This window comes from Bos taurus, chromosome 17, assembly GCF_002263795.3.
Source record: "Bos taurus isolate L1 Dominette 01449 registration number 42190680 breed Hereford chromosome 17, ARS-UCD2.0, whole genome shotgun sequence".
Classification (NCBI taxonomy): Eukaryota; Metazoa; Chordata; class Mammalia; order Artiodactyla; family Bovidae; genus Bos; species Bos taurus.
The window spans coordinates 12,477,909-12,493,281 of NC_037344.1; the positions used below are offsets into that span (position 1 = coordinate 12,477,909).

The 15,373-nt window shown below is 44.6% G+C and overlaps 1 protein-coding gene across 7 annotated transcripts in view; it reads left to right on the forward strand.

Annotated features, from left to right (window-relative positions):
* The window catches only part of ZNF827 (zinc finger protein 827), a 193,467-nt gene that overhangs the window by 90,279 nt on the left and 87,815 nt on the right, over positions 1-15,373 (forward strand). For all 7 annotated transcript variants that reach the window (XM_015475366.3, XM_059876244.1, XM_059876239.1 and 4 more), the window contains exons 6-7: positions 11,899-12,138; positions 14,550-14,604. In XM_015475366.3, coding sequence (XP_015330852.2) covers positions 11,899-12,138; positions 14,550-14,604 — 295 coding nt within the window. The remainder of the gene's footprint in view (positions 1-11,898; positions 12,139-14,549; positions 14,605-15,373) is intronic.

Genomic DNA, 15,373 nt, shown 5'->3' on the forward strand with positions numbered 1-15,373 from the left:
TTTGGCCATGTGGCACATGAGATCTTAGCTCCTTGACCAGGGATTGAACCCGAACCCCCTGCATCGAAAGGCAAAGTCACTGGACTGGCAGGGAAGTCCCAGTCTAATTTAATTAATCAGTGGATTGTCTGATGAATTATTTAAAGGTGTGCACAGCTTTGTGTTTCTTCTTCATAGATACTGGCTTGCTCTCATGATTTGCTGAGTTACTCCTGTGCAGTTCTAGGTGGTGTGTGTGTGTGCACTGGAGGTCGTTGTAAGGCTCTTCTACTGAAAAATGCTATTTTTTCCTTTTTTTAATTGAAGAGGGGAAATTCAATTCCCTACCTCACACCACTTGTCTGCCCTGCCCTCAGCTGTGCCTGTTACCCTCAAGTCCAGAGACCGTGCATTTCATCCATTCCAGAGAATAAGTCTCCTATTCTGCTGTTCCGGGAAGAGGAAGTGGAACACTGTTCTCAAGGTTCTTGTGTGTTAGGAGAACTAGAGGAAGATTGCTGCACCGCTGTTCCTTTCGTGAAGAGCGTTTCCTCTCTCCTTCCTTGGGAAGAGATGACCCATACATCCAGTAGGGACAGTAGGAGCCTGAATTTTCTCTCCTGGGATGTGGAAGCTGCCATGGGTGAGCCCCGGGCATCAGATTTGTTCCTCAGAGCAGGACTAGGGAGCTTTTACTCAGCTGAGGACCACTGTGGAGACACATGAAGTTTATCATTTTTTTAGTTGATGTATAGTTGATTTACAGTGCTGTGTTAATTTCTGCTGTACAGCAAAGTGACTCACTTATACATACATATATATATATATGTTCTTTTTTTATATTCTTTTCCATCATGGTTTATCATTGAATGTTGAATATAGCTCTCTGTGCTATACAGTAGGACCTTGTTGTGTATCCTTTCTATATATGAAAGCTTGCATCTGCTAACCCCAACCTCCCACTCCATCCCTCCCCCTTGACAACCACCAGTCTGTCCCCTGTGTCCATGGTTCTGTTTCATAGGTTCATTTGTGTCGTATTTTAGATTCCACATGCAAGTGATGTCATAGGGTATTTGTACTTCTCTGTCTGACTTAACTTCACTTAGTAGGATCATCTCTAGGTCTGTCCATGTTGCTGCAAAGGGCATTATTTCATTCTCTTTAATGCCTGAATAGTATTCCATCATATATGTATGTGTGTATGTGTGTATATATATATATATATATATATAGGCTTCCCTTGTGGCTCAGTTGGTGAAGAAACTGCCTGCAATGCAGGAGACCTGGCTTGGATCCCTGGGTTGGGAAGATCTCCTAGAGAAGGGAATGGATCCCTGGGTTGAGAAGATCCCCTAGAGAAGGGAATGGCAACCCACTCCAGTATTCTGGCCTGGAGAATTTCATGGACTGTATAGTCCATGGGGCCTCAAAGAGTCAGACATGACTGAGTGACTTTAACATATATATGTATGTGTGTATATATATATATTTAAAAATTTATAATATAAATATATATTTTTCTGACTCTTTCACAACCTCATGGGCTGTAGCCCACCAGGCTCTTCTGTCCATGAAATTTCGCAGGCAAGAACACTGGAATGGGTTGCCCTTTCCTTCTCCAGGGGATCTTCCCAGCCCAGGGATCGAACCCACATCTCCTGCACTGGCGGGTAGATTCTTTACCTCCGAGCCACCTGTAAAGCCCATATGCATATGCTACCTCTTCTCTATCCATTCACCTGTTGATGGATGTGTAGGGGGGACAAGTTCTGTTCTTATTGCATGGATTAGGAACAGGAGAGATGGCTCCTCTGTGCACTTTTCACTTGAACTGAATGCCATCACTTCCCAGCATCCTAACTGGATTATGGATTAAGCAGTAGACAGAATATCTGATTTTGTTGTTTATCTTTGTACCACGGAGAGATGATTTGGCCAGTGTTACTTGGATCCCTGGTTTTTGAATCCGAGGAGTGAAGGGAGATGGGGGGGGCCTTCCCATCTGCCCCCTCCCCTCCCCTTCTCCACTTGGTTCTGTTGGTTTCAGGGCCACTTGGGGCTGGATTTGACTGTGATTCTGCTCTACCTAAAGTGCATCACTTCAATGCAGTGAGAGCTGTCACTCACGCTTCTAAACAAAATTTTAAGTAATCAACCTGACACCTCCGGGAATCAGTTCATACATACCTGGACCCCATTTTTGTGCCCAGCCCAGAACTTTTTGCGAATGGCAAGTTGAAGACAAAAGATTTTCAGTTCATCTGATTGACATGGGTATCACTCTAGAAAGTGAAATGTTTCCATATGGAGTCATTGGTGTTGCTTCTAGAGGCTCTTTTAAGCGTCTGGTTATTCAAAACCAGTCAGGATCACGATGGCAGTCCAGAGAGAGAGAGCACAGCCAGTCATCGTTGTCTTTTCAGTACCCTGCCCGTGCTGGACCCTTCTGTGTTTCAGGTTCCTGGCAAGCGTGAGCGTCCACGGCAGACTGAGGCGTCGGGGAGGGGAGAAGCACCGCACACCGCCCGTGTGCTCTGCCTCAAGCGATGCACGCGACAGACAGATATTAACCCAGTATCTTCAGAGTCGTGGGAATGAAAGTGCAATCAGAACCAGGCCCTTGCCAAGCGTGCAGCCCACAGGGGAAACAAATCTGTAAATAATAAAACTACAGCCCAGTGCAACGTCAGCAAGGTCTGAACCGTCTAGAGGTAGGAGAGAGGAGGGAAGGGTGCCGTCTGATGAAGATAAAGGAAGGCCCTCACAGAGGGATGTCTGAGTCATTTTGAAACCTGTCTAGGTTATTATCGAGAGAAGGGAATAAGGTGAGGAACCCCAGGCAGTGCTAGCGGTAAAGAACCCCCCTGCCAATGCAGGAGATGCAAGAGACGGGGGAGTTCCATCTCTGGGCTGGGAAGATTCTCTAGAGTAGGAGTGGCAACCCACTCCAGTATTCTTGGGGAATTCCATGGACAGAGGAGCCTGGCGGGCTACAATCCATGGGGTCACAAAGAGTCTGTTGGATACAACCGAGCAACGGAGTGCAAGGTGAGGAACGGTGGGGTGTGTTTGGGCAGGTTGGCAGGGAGAGTGGGGCTGAGGGCTTATATGGGGCAGACACTAAGAAAAGGAATGCTTGTAAGGGTGTGGGTGCCCAAAGGCAGGAGTGGGCAGCGCCCGCGCGCTGCCGCCATCACCACCTTCCCCGGCCGACCTCCATGCACGTGGCCGCTGTGCTGGATCCCCGCCCTCTCCACCTCTTCTCCCCCTCCTTTTCTTCCCCATCCTCTGCTCTCTACTCACCCTCCCTTTCTATCTCACACAGCCCCTTGGATTCAGATGACTTCCGGTCTGTCTGTTTTCTTACTGCCTCTAAGCCATCACGACCTCCACTTCTTGTGGGAATCACAGATACTTAGCCAACATAGAGCTGAAAATCTCCCTTCATACTTCTCCCCAACCCATCTTGCCTTATTCTTGTTTGTGCGTGAAGAAGAATGTGGTGAAAGTTGCTCAGTTGTGTCTGACTCTTTGTGACCCCATGGACTATAGAGGCCATGGAATTCTCTAGGCCGGAATACTGGAGTGGGTAGCCTTTCCCTTCTCCAGGAGATTTTCCCAACCCAGGGATCGAATTCAGGTCTCCTGCGTTGCAGGCGGATTCTTTACCAGCTGCACCACAAAGGAAGCCCATTCTTATTAATAGCATTTCCCAAATTTCGGAGGCTTAAAAGTCATATAATTGTTACTTTTAAAAATTTCACCTCCCCCTTACCCAGACCATACACAAGGTTTCTTCGCAACTACTGTCACATTGGTGTCTTCATTCTTGATTCAGACTCCGCCACCAGTGCCTCAGCGTTCAGCCTCTGGAGTATCTTGGGAGTCTTTTCTCCCCTTGTGAACAGCAGTTCAGGCTCTCATCATCTCCTTGCTTGGATTGCTGTTAATACAGAAAGTCCCCTCCACTCCCCATTTCCATTTCTGCCAGTCCCTTTGTCCCATATAAGCATCCCTGCCCGATTGCCCTTCCAAAATGTCGTCTGATCATACTGCTTCTCCAAGCAAACCCCTGCTAAAGGCTGGATTCTCACAGGCTCCCCATTTAGGACCAGCTTCGAGGTTCAGCCTTTAAGATTCCATGTTCTGCTCTGACCCCCCTTCAGTGTAATTTCTCTGGAATATAATCTGATGCTCTTTGCTAAACAGGATGTTAAATGGAAGATCTGGCTTCAGTAACAAGGTTACCGCATTGAAGAATTTTTTAGAAATGTGAAAACTCCTGGCCTAGAGTCAGAAAGTAGAATGATGGTTGCCAGAGACTGAGGGGAGGGAAAGATGGAGAGTTAGTGTTTTATGGGTAAAGTTTCAGGGGGGAGATGAAAAATTCTGGAGCTGGGTAGGGGTGATGGCTGCACAGCAGCGTGAACGTACTTACTGCCACTGAATGGTATGCTTGAAAATAGTTACAACGATCCATTTATGTTACATGTATTTTACACACACACACACGCCTTGTACTTCTTAGTCAAATGGAGAGAGTATAAAAGTGAGAGGTTATTGGAGGTTGGGGCGAGGGGATTTTGTAGAGAACTGGGCTGTGATTCCCCCACTGCAGGGAAATGGGGACAGGAAGAGGGGTTCCAGCCTCTCACCTCATATCTGCAAGGGACATTATCTGCAGAGTCGGTCACGTGTTTTCCTCAGTGGGGAGCCTCATGGCCTGGCACCTGACAAGGTTGAGAGATGGCAGACTGTCTTGGTGTGGTCTGCATGGGGCCTGAACTCACTCTCTTTGATCAAATGAAGAGGCAGGTGTTCCCTGTGGCCCCAGCATGGACCGGATTCCCACAGGAGGGTCACCAGGGATGTTATCAAAAATGCTGTCTAGGAGCTGCTTGGAGACTTGATGGCACCCTTGCCCACTCGCGAGATGGAGGCCTGCAAGGGTGTCCATGGGGGCAGTGGGGGAAATCAGTGAGCCCAGACTAGAGGGCGTTCAGCCAGGTAAAGAATGCCGGGGATAATCACCAAGTCAGAAGTCTCGGAAGACCCCATGGGCGAATCCCATAGGAGAGATGTCCACCAACCTAAAGAGGGTAAAACCATTCTAGAACAGGGAAGTGAGCTTTCCCTCCCCTCATCTCTCCTCCCACCACCTCCCCGCTTCTCTGATTCTGGGGTCTGGAAGGACAGCTAGTGTGATGGGGAGAAGGCAGCAAGACAGGGAGAGGGAGCCGACCCGACCACTTCCCCCATCTCGGGCATCCTGGGAACCCTTCCAGGGAGGAACAGGGATCACCTTCACGAAAGGGCTGAGCTGTGGATTAACCCATGGGGCTGAGCCTGCTGTATCCTGAAACAAGAACATTATTTTTTTTTTTTTTGCTATTTAAAGAGTTGTTAGGCCTTGCATTATCTAAGCATTACCAGGTTTTAAACCTGCCTGAGTTTTCACCCAGGAACAAGAGAAGAATGTTTTCCTGCTGGGCAGGTTTAAAGACTGGCAGACAAAGATAGAGTTGCTCTTACGTTGACGCCCCCGAGTCCTGCTCAGTCAGGGAGCCCGTTGCACCTCCCAGCTTTGATGCTCCAGACAGACAGACAGACAATGTGATATTCCCTGGATGCTCCTGGTCGAGTACAATTCCACTTCTGTGCTTTGGTTTCTGATCTTCCACGACTCCTCTTCCCACCCTGCATTTGAATTTTACTCCTCGTATGAGAGGGCTGTTGATACTTGTTTGGTCATCTGTCCATTTGGATTTAAACTGCTTGAGGGCAAGAACCATGTCTTATTTACCTCTGAATACCATGAATCAGCCGTCATGGTTCTGAGTACATGGCAGACGTTTAAAAAAAAAGAGTATAGAATAACCAAGTGACTGATGAATGAAATAACCCAGTTTGATATTTGTGTTTATGAAGGTGGGAAAGAAAACAGTGTTACGGCATTCCCATTGCTTTTTTCTCCTCTGTTGCCAAGCAGAGTTTGAGTGTGGTTTGTTGGAGTCACAAACAACTCTTCTGATGCTTCCAGGCATGCACACTGTTCTGTGCACCTCTAAAGAGGAAGTAGTGGCTTTTTACCAGTACATGTAATTGTTTTCCATTAAAAAAAAAACAAACAAACAACTACATGACAAGATACCCATATTCATCATAGAAAATTATAAAATACAAATAAGCATTGTACTAAACAGTCACCCGCAATCTGCCTCCCAGGCATCACCTCCTTTTAACACTCTCCCATCTTTTCCCATATGCCAAGTTCTCTGTTGAAATAGCAGTAGAGACCACTGGAGTCAAATTAATATTTGTCTTATCATTTTAGGAAGAGATTCCAGAGGAATCGGAAATGTGTGTGAAGGGGGAAGATGTTGGGAAAGAGTAAAATCCTGAATGTGTAGACATGTCCCTGGGTGGGGAATTCAAAGCTAAGAGTGAGTGAAGTGATGAATTCAACCCTTGTTATGTTAGAATGCTGTTGCTGTTTAGTCGCTAAGTCGTGTCTGACTCTTTGCGACCCCATGGACTGTAGCCCGCCAGGCTCCTCTGTCCATGGGATTTCCCAGGCAAGAGTACTGGAGTGGGTTGCCATGCCCTCCTCCGGGGCATCTTCCCAAGCCAGGGATCAAACCCGAATCTCCTGCTTGGGGATTCTTTACCAGTGCGCCTGCTGGGAAGCCCCTATATTACCATGCTCCACACAAAAGGGAGCGAGCTGGGGACCAAGAAAGAAATGTAGCAGAAACTTTGTTCCCGTCAGCCCACCTCCTGCATCCTCGGCCAGCTGGGCTGAGATACTGTTGAACCAAGCTGGAACTTAGAAGGAGCTTCTTTCTTCTTTGCCTTGGGTGCTAATTAAATGGGGTCAGAGGAGAAGGGGCAAAAACAAAGAGCGTGGCAAAACTTTACAGCCGTATTTTTCCATTGGGGAGATTTTGCCCCCCAAAGGACTTTGGAGATGTCTGGAATTATTTGTGGTTGTCACAATTAGAGGACTGGTGCTTCTGGTACCTAGTGGTTAGAGACCAGAGATGTTGCTGAACATCCTGCAGTGCACAGCACAGCCTCCCACGGCAGGGAAGTGTCTGGCTTCAAATGTCTGTAGGTTCAGAAATTCTACCTTTTAAAAAAGGTAAGAAGACACTTGGCAGTGATGCTATCGCGTGGAAGTGCAAGGACTATACAAATATTTATTGAATTATGTCTCACTTGCCCACTGAGCTGTCAGTTTGAAAACTTCTCAGTGAGTCTGGGGTCTGTCAGGTAGATTTACAAATGCTAAATGTTTTTTAACAGCCATCAGTGTTTTGTGCAGTTTTGAAAGGTCAAGAGTTGTCATAAGAAAGAGAAGAAAGCACTTCAGGGAAAAATCATACTTGAAATTATCCCAAGTAGCTTTTATACAACTGATTTGTTAGTAACATCACAAGTCAGATTGCTTCAGGTGACCAATGAGAAAGGAAAGAGATTGAAGGTATTTTCCTTCTCTGTCTTTGAGTAGCTTTGAATGACTGAAATGACTGTGGTTCCCCTCTCACCTTTCCCTCACCCCACAGTAAATGCCACCAGTTTCAAGTAACTAACATGTGGCCTATTATTTTGCATTAAGTTCAATAAAAACATCTGTGAAATCTATAAGTCATAATTCAGCTCCCCCCAAAGTTGGTTTTTTAGAATATGTTCTACCCTAAATTAGCCAGAGGACTTTTATTCAGTGTACTCATGTTTAAACATAAGGAAGCTTTGTGCCCAATATGGAGGGAGAAGGAATACTATGTTAATTTCATTGTTATTTCAGGTCTGTTTCAATCTGAACTACTAGGTTGTCTGAACTAGCCAAGTAATGTTACCAGTTAGTAATATCATCTTTAAAATGTTTAAATTTAACAATCTGTTATTCAGAGCATCTATGAATTGTTAGGATGATTGAAGTATTTTTGATATGAAACAAAGGGTTTGGAAACTGGTACTTAATGGGGTAAGCAAAATTAGCTTGGGCTTCCCTGGTGGCTCAGTCGGTAAAGAATCTGCCTGTAATGCTGGAGACCTGGGTTCGGTCCCTGGGTTGGGAAGATCCCCTGGAGGAAGGCATGGCATCCCACTCCAGTGTTCTTGCCTGGAGTGTCTCCAGGGACAGAGGGGCGTGGTGGGCTACAGTCCATGGGGTCGCAAAGAGTTGGAGGCAACTGAGCGACTAAGCAGACAGCAGAAAGTGGACATTTTTCTTCTAAGAATTCTGCCTAAAATGTCACCCAAGCTGCAGAGAAACATGAAGTGTTACTTTATGTTTCAGGTAATTTTAGTGTTACTTGAAGATGTGATAGTTCCTGTGGTTAGCCATACCTTGAAGCACGGTGTCGTATTTCACTAAATATTTTGATTCTAAATTAAATCCAGATTTAACTAATATATTATTTTTTATCTTTGTTGTATTAAAATGTTTAAAAATATGAAAAATAAAACATTTGAAAGCTGATGGACAAAACTGATTTCATTAAATCCAGGAGTGGAAACAGGTGATTTTTAATCCAGGAGCAAAGCTGGGGAAAAGGGGCTTTTGGGGAGATAAATAATAGAGCTTCTTTCTGGCTTTGCTCTTTTTATGTTTGTTAAGTTGTTGTTGTTTTTTTTTTCCTTTTTTTTAACGAAATGAATCCCTTTCTAGCATCGCTTTGAGTTTGTCCTCGGGCCTTGGAATGACTGGCAAGGTTCAGAGACATCATTATGTACCTGTGACACTGACCCCACTGTTTATTTTCCGAATCCTGAGTAGTTTGAGGGGACACAAAGAGGGCACTGTGTGTGCTGACTGCGCCTATGGGTGATCTAAGGGAAGGTCAGGATGGCTGTCAAGTCCCCAAATCCCTTAAGGGGTCAGGGGGTGCAGTTAGGACTCAAGAAAGAATTAGATGGGCCAGAAGTAAAGGCATAGAAGCCACGCATGTAACTTGGAAAGCTTTATATTCTTCTTTTCTTTTCCTTTTTTTTTTTTAGGATGATCAAATCAATGGACTTGGTTTTTATGAGCATCACAGACATGCAAAGAAAAAAGAAAAAAAAAAACAACTTGACAGGAATGTGGGGAGAGGGATCTAAATTAAATATAACGGTTGCCTGCAGTTTAGTTGCTGACAAAAATCAGGTCATTTTCTCTGAGAAGCACGTGTAATACGTCAGGAAGAAAAAAAGCACAATTAGCACACTTCTTACATGAAATCTTATGGGTAGCACCCTATTAATTTTCTTTTATTAAAAATACTCCTCTATCTTCTTTATTGCAAATCAATAATCTGCATATACTTGACTTTCACCTGCCTCATACTTGGCAAGGAGAGCCTAGCTTTCTCTGACTACCCCACTTAGAGCAATGAGATTTCCCTGTCATATTTCCTAACTGTCCCACAGATCTGCACTTGCTTACTATTGCCTCTTACTGTTATGTCTGTCATTATCTGTCTATTTATCCATCCACTGGGCTGGCCAAAAATTTCATTCCAGTTTTCCCTTAGGACCTTAAGGAAAAACCCAAATGAACTTTTTGGCCAACCCAATATGTATCTATCTATCCATCCATCCATCACAAATGACCACCAACGTGGTAGCTGAAACCAACAGAAATGGGGGCCAGAAGTCTGAAATCTGAAGGTTCTAGGGGAGAATCTTTCTGCACTCCTTCCAAATTTCTATTGGCTCCAGGCAGTCCTTAACTTGTGACTGCAAAACTCCACTCTCTGTCTCCGTCTGTTTGGGCTTCTGTACCAGAACATCATGGACTGGGTCGCTTGTAAACAACAACAATGTATTCCTTGCAGATCTGGCATCTGGGAGTTGAGGATCAAGGTGCCAGCATGGTCAAGTGAGAGCCTTCTTCCTGGTTCACTGTCAGGCATCTTTGCCCTGTGTCCTCACATGGAAGAAGGGGCAAGGGAGCTGTCCGGGGTTTTCTTTACGAGGGCACTAACGCAGTGCATGGGGGATGGCTCCTCGTGACCTAATCACCTGCCAAAGGCCCTACTTCCGAACACTGTCACATTGGTGACTAGGCTTCGACATACTAACTCGGGGGTGGGAATCCCAGCATTCGGTCTGCAGCACAGTGTCTGTCCCCATGCGGCCTTCTCCACTGTGTCTCTGTCTCGTTCTCATCCGTGTATGATATGGACACCTGTCTTTGGATTCAGGGCCTGCCTAGGTAATCCAGTCTGTCATCTCTCTAGTCCTTTTTGGATTTTTTTAGGTTTTCCAGAATGCTTGAGTGTACAGTGTACAGTAATAGCTAACAAATGTTTACTGATTTGAAAGTGTGGCCTTTTTTTAAAGTGACCCAAATTAATGGCTGGGCTAATTGTCCCACCTTGTTTCCAGGGTGTTCTCTCATCAACGCTAAGGAACACATGTCCATAAAGACACTCTCGCCTTCCAAAGTAAATGTATGTTTCAAGCTAGAGACCAAATGTTCAATAGCCACACCCAAGCTAGAGCAGTCAGCAGGTTGAACTGTTATTATAACTTGTAGGATTGCTGTTTTCCTAAGTGTTACTCCTTGGGCTGCAATTAACTTCCTAGGTGGTCTTGAGGATTACTAGCTCCCATCAAGGTGTAAATGTCTCGGTTGCATCAACCCTACTTATTCTTTATTAATTTAGGTGCCCTGGAAAAGAAAGAAAAAAATATTGATCAGAGCTTTCGAAAGAGGGGGAGAAAATCATAGTATGAATATGCTCGCTCTTACTTGATTCACTGAAGCTGAGTATGTTAGAAATATAAAACAAGGGCAGATATTTGCTGTGTTCTCTGTAAGTTCTAGAAGCAGCATGGCAGAGAAGAAATAGCGTGTGACAGTGCTTGCGAGGCTGCAGTCAGGAAACCTGGTTCTAGATCTGGGAGACATTCACCCTGCTTCTGCTGCCATTTGTGCGGCCTTGAGCAAGTCACTTGACCTCTCCGAGCGTCCGTTTCCTACCTTTTCCAGAAGTCAGATGAGTTAAACCAGTTTTCTGTTTTTTAAAAAAAATTGGAGTGTAATTGCTTTACAATATTCTGTTCATCTCTGCTGTACAACAAAGTGAATCAGCTGTATGTATACATAAGTCCCGTCCCTCGGGAGCCTCCCTGCCGCCCCTCTAGCTCATCGCAGAGCACCGAGCTGAGCTCCCAGTGCTGCACAGCAGCCTCCCACCAGCTGTCTGTCTCACCCTCGGCAGGGTGTATATGCTGGTGCTGCTGCCCCAGTTCACCCAGCCCCTCCTCCCCACCGCTGGGTCCTCATATCTCTTTTCTACGTCTGCATCTCCATTCCTTCCCTACAGATAGGTTCGTCCGTAACATTTTTCTAGATTCCACATATATACGTTATTATATGATACTTGTTTTTCTCTTTCTGACTTGCTTCACTCTGTATGACAAGAGTTCTAGGTTCACTCCACGGTGCTACAAATGACCCAGTTTCATTCCTTTTTTATGGCTGAGTAACATTCCATTGTATACACCTCTTCTTCATCCATTCATCTGCTGACGGACATCTAGGTTGCTTCCATGTCCTAGCTATTAAAAATAATGCTTCAGAGAACATTGGGGTAACGTGTCTTTTTTAATATAAATTTATTTATTTTAATTGGAGGTTAATTACTTTACAATATTGTATTGGTTTTGCCATACATCAACATGAATCCGCCACATGTGTACACGTGTCTTTTTGAATTACGGTTTTCTCAGGGCATATGCCCAGGAATAAGGATTGCTAGGTCGGTCGTAAGGTTAAACTAGAAGGTTTTCAAACTGTGTTCCAGTGTGCCACGGTGCTTTCTTCTTAACCACTCCCTTGTGGTTCTCTCTGTGGTAAAAGACTGGGTTTGGTTCAGAATTAAGAAACTCTAGCATTTTTGTTCTTCATTCACCTGTTTGCAGCGGAAAGCTACAAGGACACTCAGATGGTGAAGATTAAAGAGGAGCCTATGGAGGTTGACATCCAGGACTCGCAGGTCTCGATATCACCCAGCTGCAATGTTGGCTACAGCACTTTAATCGGGCGAGAGAAAACGGAACCCTTGCAGAAGCTGCCAGAAGGCAGAGTAGCCCCGGAGAGAAACCTCTTCAGTCAGGACATCTCCGTGAAGATGGCTTCCGAGCTGCTTTTTCAACTGTCAGGTACGTTTTCTTGCAGGAAAAAAAAAGTCAATAGTTGGGACTGATTTGAGGGAAAGCCACTCTAATAAAGTAAAAAAAACACCTGCATAGTAGGCTTTTTTAGACAGAAATCCATTTTGTTACTTTAACATGGATTCCGCCACTCAAATGAACAGTCCATCAGATGTTGCCAAGTCAAACTCCTGCCAAACTTTCTTTAATAAATAGTTAAGAATCATTTGAAATTAGAACTCTATTCAGTTCCATGCAAAAGATCCCTGCTGCATGGATGAAATATCTCACCTCTAGTTTTGTTTAGGCAGTTGATCTGATTAACAGCCTTTTTTTTTTTCCTAATGTGCAAAAGATTAACTTCAGTTTACTCTAACAGTGGCTGAATTACCGTGAATTCCAAAGTAGTGTGATCGGAATTAATGAGATTTTACTATATCTTGCCCCTGCAAAAAAAAGCCAAGGAAAGGGAAAAGTAAAAGATGAAACTGTAAGGACTCTTTCCCCAGCTATAACCTGGTAGAACATTTTCTGTAAACCAACCTTTTCTACTTTGACTACTTAGAATTCAAAGTCTAGAAGTCAGTTGCTAGCTCAGCTAAATGTCTTGATAGAATAGGTAAGGGTCCTAGAACCTAAGTTGTTCCCTTTATTACCTCTTTCAAGCAGCATCCTCTTCATTGTTATCAAATTTAATGTGCTGTTACTGTTTGAATGTGATTGAGATGAATGAAGGAGACTCATGTAAGATTCAGACTTATATAGAAACACAGATACTTTATCTTTGGTCAAGCATTGGCCTACATACTGAAATTCAGGCATCAGTAGCGTTTGTCACTGATGTTTCATGAACTCTGTTTTGCTATGACTTGCAGATTTAAAACACCCATTATTTAAATGCCACATTATTTAAGTGCTAACTTTTCTCCACTAAGAAAAACCCCAGAAAAAGGAAAGAAGCTAGGATCTGTATGCCATTCTGATAGCTCATTCTCTCGTTGGCCTTGTGACACTACCCATAGCCGTGAAGTTACTTGTTGGTGCTGAAGATGGTGGCTGTGGGTTCTCAAACAAGAACTGTGCTTGTGCAGAGCTCAAAGAGGTGGAAACAGTGAAGTCAGTGAACTGAATAGGCCATATAGTTCTTTGCAAGTTCCAAATATGCTCCAAACATGCAAGATGCTTTTCTTTAAAGAAGAAAAAAAGCAAAACAGGCTGAATGCATCTCTAAAAACAATGTAATTTTGTGAGTGATTTGGCCGTTCAGATTTGCAGAAGTGAGGCCAGTGAGGCTCTTTTCAAAAAGTCTCTGTCTCCAGCAGTACATTATCACGGTCTACTATCAGCTCAAAACTTTGTGTCTGAGAGTTCTCACCCTGGCGCTGTCACTGACCGCCCCGGTGACCTCAAGCAAGTCATTTAGCCCCGATTTCCTGCTCTCTCAAAGAACCCTGCCTGTGAATCCAGATTCACTCTCATTGTCACTGTTGAGTGGACAGAAAGGAGTCGTCCACACAAACATGTACACAGCAGCCTCAGACCAGTGTTTAAAAGCATGGGAAAGATAGCATTAATCTTTGTTTACATTTTTTCCCCGAATCCATGAGATTAGGGGTTTTTCGCTTGCCCTGCCGTTGAAATCTGAAACCCTTGTAGAGGTGGCCAGTTTTCCTCTGGAGACTTAAAAGAAGCCATTGAGAGCTGTGACAGTCAGAAGCCTCACATTTGAACTGGTTAGGGAAGACCAGAGGTCAACTTTTGTGCTCTTGAAAGCTAATTAAATAATTTCTGACAGCTGGTAGATACAGACCTCAAGACGGAGTAAGGGAGAGTTTACCTCCCCTCGTCTAATGATATTTTTTTGTCCCCTGTGACATTTATCAGAATAAGCGCTCAATGACTCTCACACCCAGAGGTCTTAACGACTGTTTTTATAGCCTGCCTCACAAAGGGGCCTGACAATACGGAATGCTTAAAGGTTGTCATCAAAGTCAGAAGCAGAACAGTTGCAACAACTGCAGTTTTCATGCTGAATCAGAGAAAAACAGACATTTTTCAGTTGGGGGAAAATATAATCGAAATAACTATCTTTGTGCACGTCTGTGTGTGTGTGGGTGTGTGTGTGTGGTCTGTACATGTACTTACTGAGGCCTGATGAAAATCAGACACATGCTTGTAGTTTGTTAATAACTCTTTCCCTTTGATTGGTTTTTAATCAACTATTTTGGTAGATGCTGTTGACATGCTTCTGTTGCCTGTCTTTATCAGTAAGACAGGAGGGGTTTGACTGCTTGAAAGAGAAACCAAAAGAAAACCACAAGAGAGAAAGAGGTGTGGAGGATGTTTCTGCTTCAGCCTTAAACACACAGATTAAGTCAGAGCAACCTAAGAGATGTCTGTTTCATTCTCTCTCTTTACAGAGAAGGTGAGCAAAGAGCACACTCAGAAAGAAAACACCATCCGGACCACCACCAGGTAGGCCACCGGGGGGTCCCCTCGGAATACCCGCTGTGGGAGTCATCAGGCCCGCATCACAGTTTGAACAGCGTTCTTCAAACCTTTTTCTTTCACTGGGTTCAGAAGTCACCCCCTTTCCACTGTTTTGGGTTTGAACGTGGTTGGTGGAAACAGTAGGGAAAGCAAAGGACCCCAAGGGGAAAGACCATTCATAGTTATTAAACATCTGAGGGTGTCACTGTGCTGCGAGTTTTCCTTATCCTATTTTTTTTTAATTCCTTACAATGATATTGTAAAGTGGATACTTATTATCCTCTTGGGCTAAAGTTTCCTGACTTAATGGTTGAAGTGGTGGCCAGACTGGGAGCTGGGAGCTGGGTCTGTGTCTCGGGGAAAGCCTCACTCGGTTGGTAGACCGAGTTCAGCAGTGTTCCTCAGGAGCTTTGCGCTGCAAGCTGATCATTTGTCGCCAGGGACATCCCACCTTTTTAACTCACGGCATTGTTAGGAGAGCAAAAATGTAGAAGAAAGACAGTGCTTTCAAAACGTGCAGGAAAACTGACATCACTAACAACTGTAGGTAAAGGAAGCGTCCCCATTTGCCAGAGGAGTTTTCAGAGAAGGTTAGCCAGGGGGCTGCCTGCCCATCTGCCACCCGTTCCGAGCCTTATAACCACCCAGATCTGAGCTGGCAGGCAAGTGCCAACAAGCGCAGACACCATCACTGGGAAAGGAGCTCTGGGGAGAGACAGTCTCCCCCTTGGAAGGCTTTTTTTTTAATGTATTT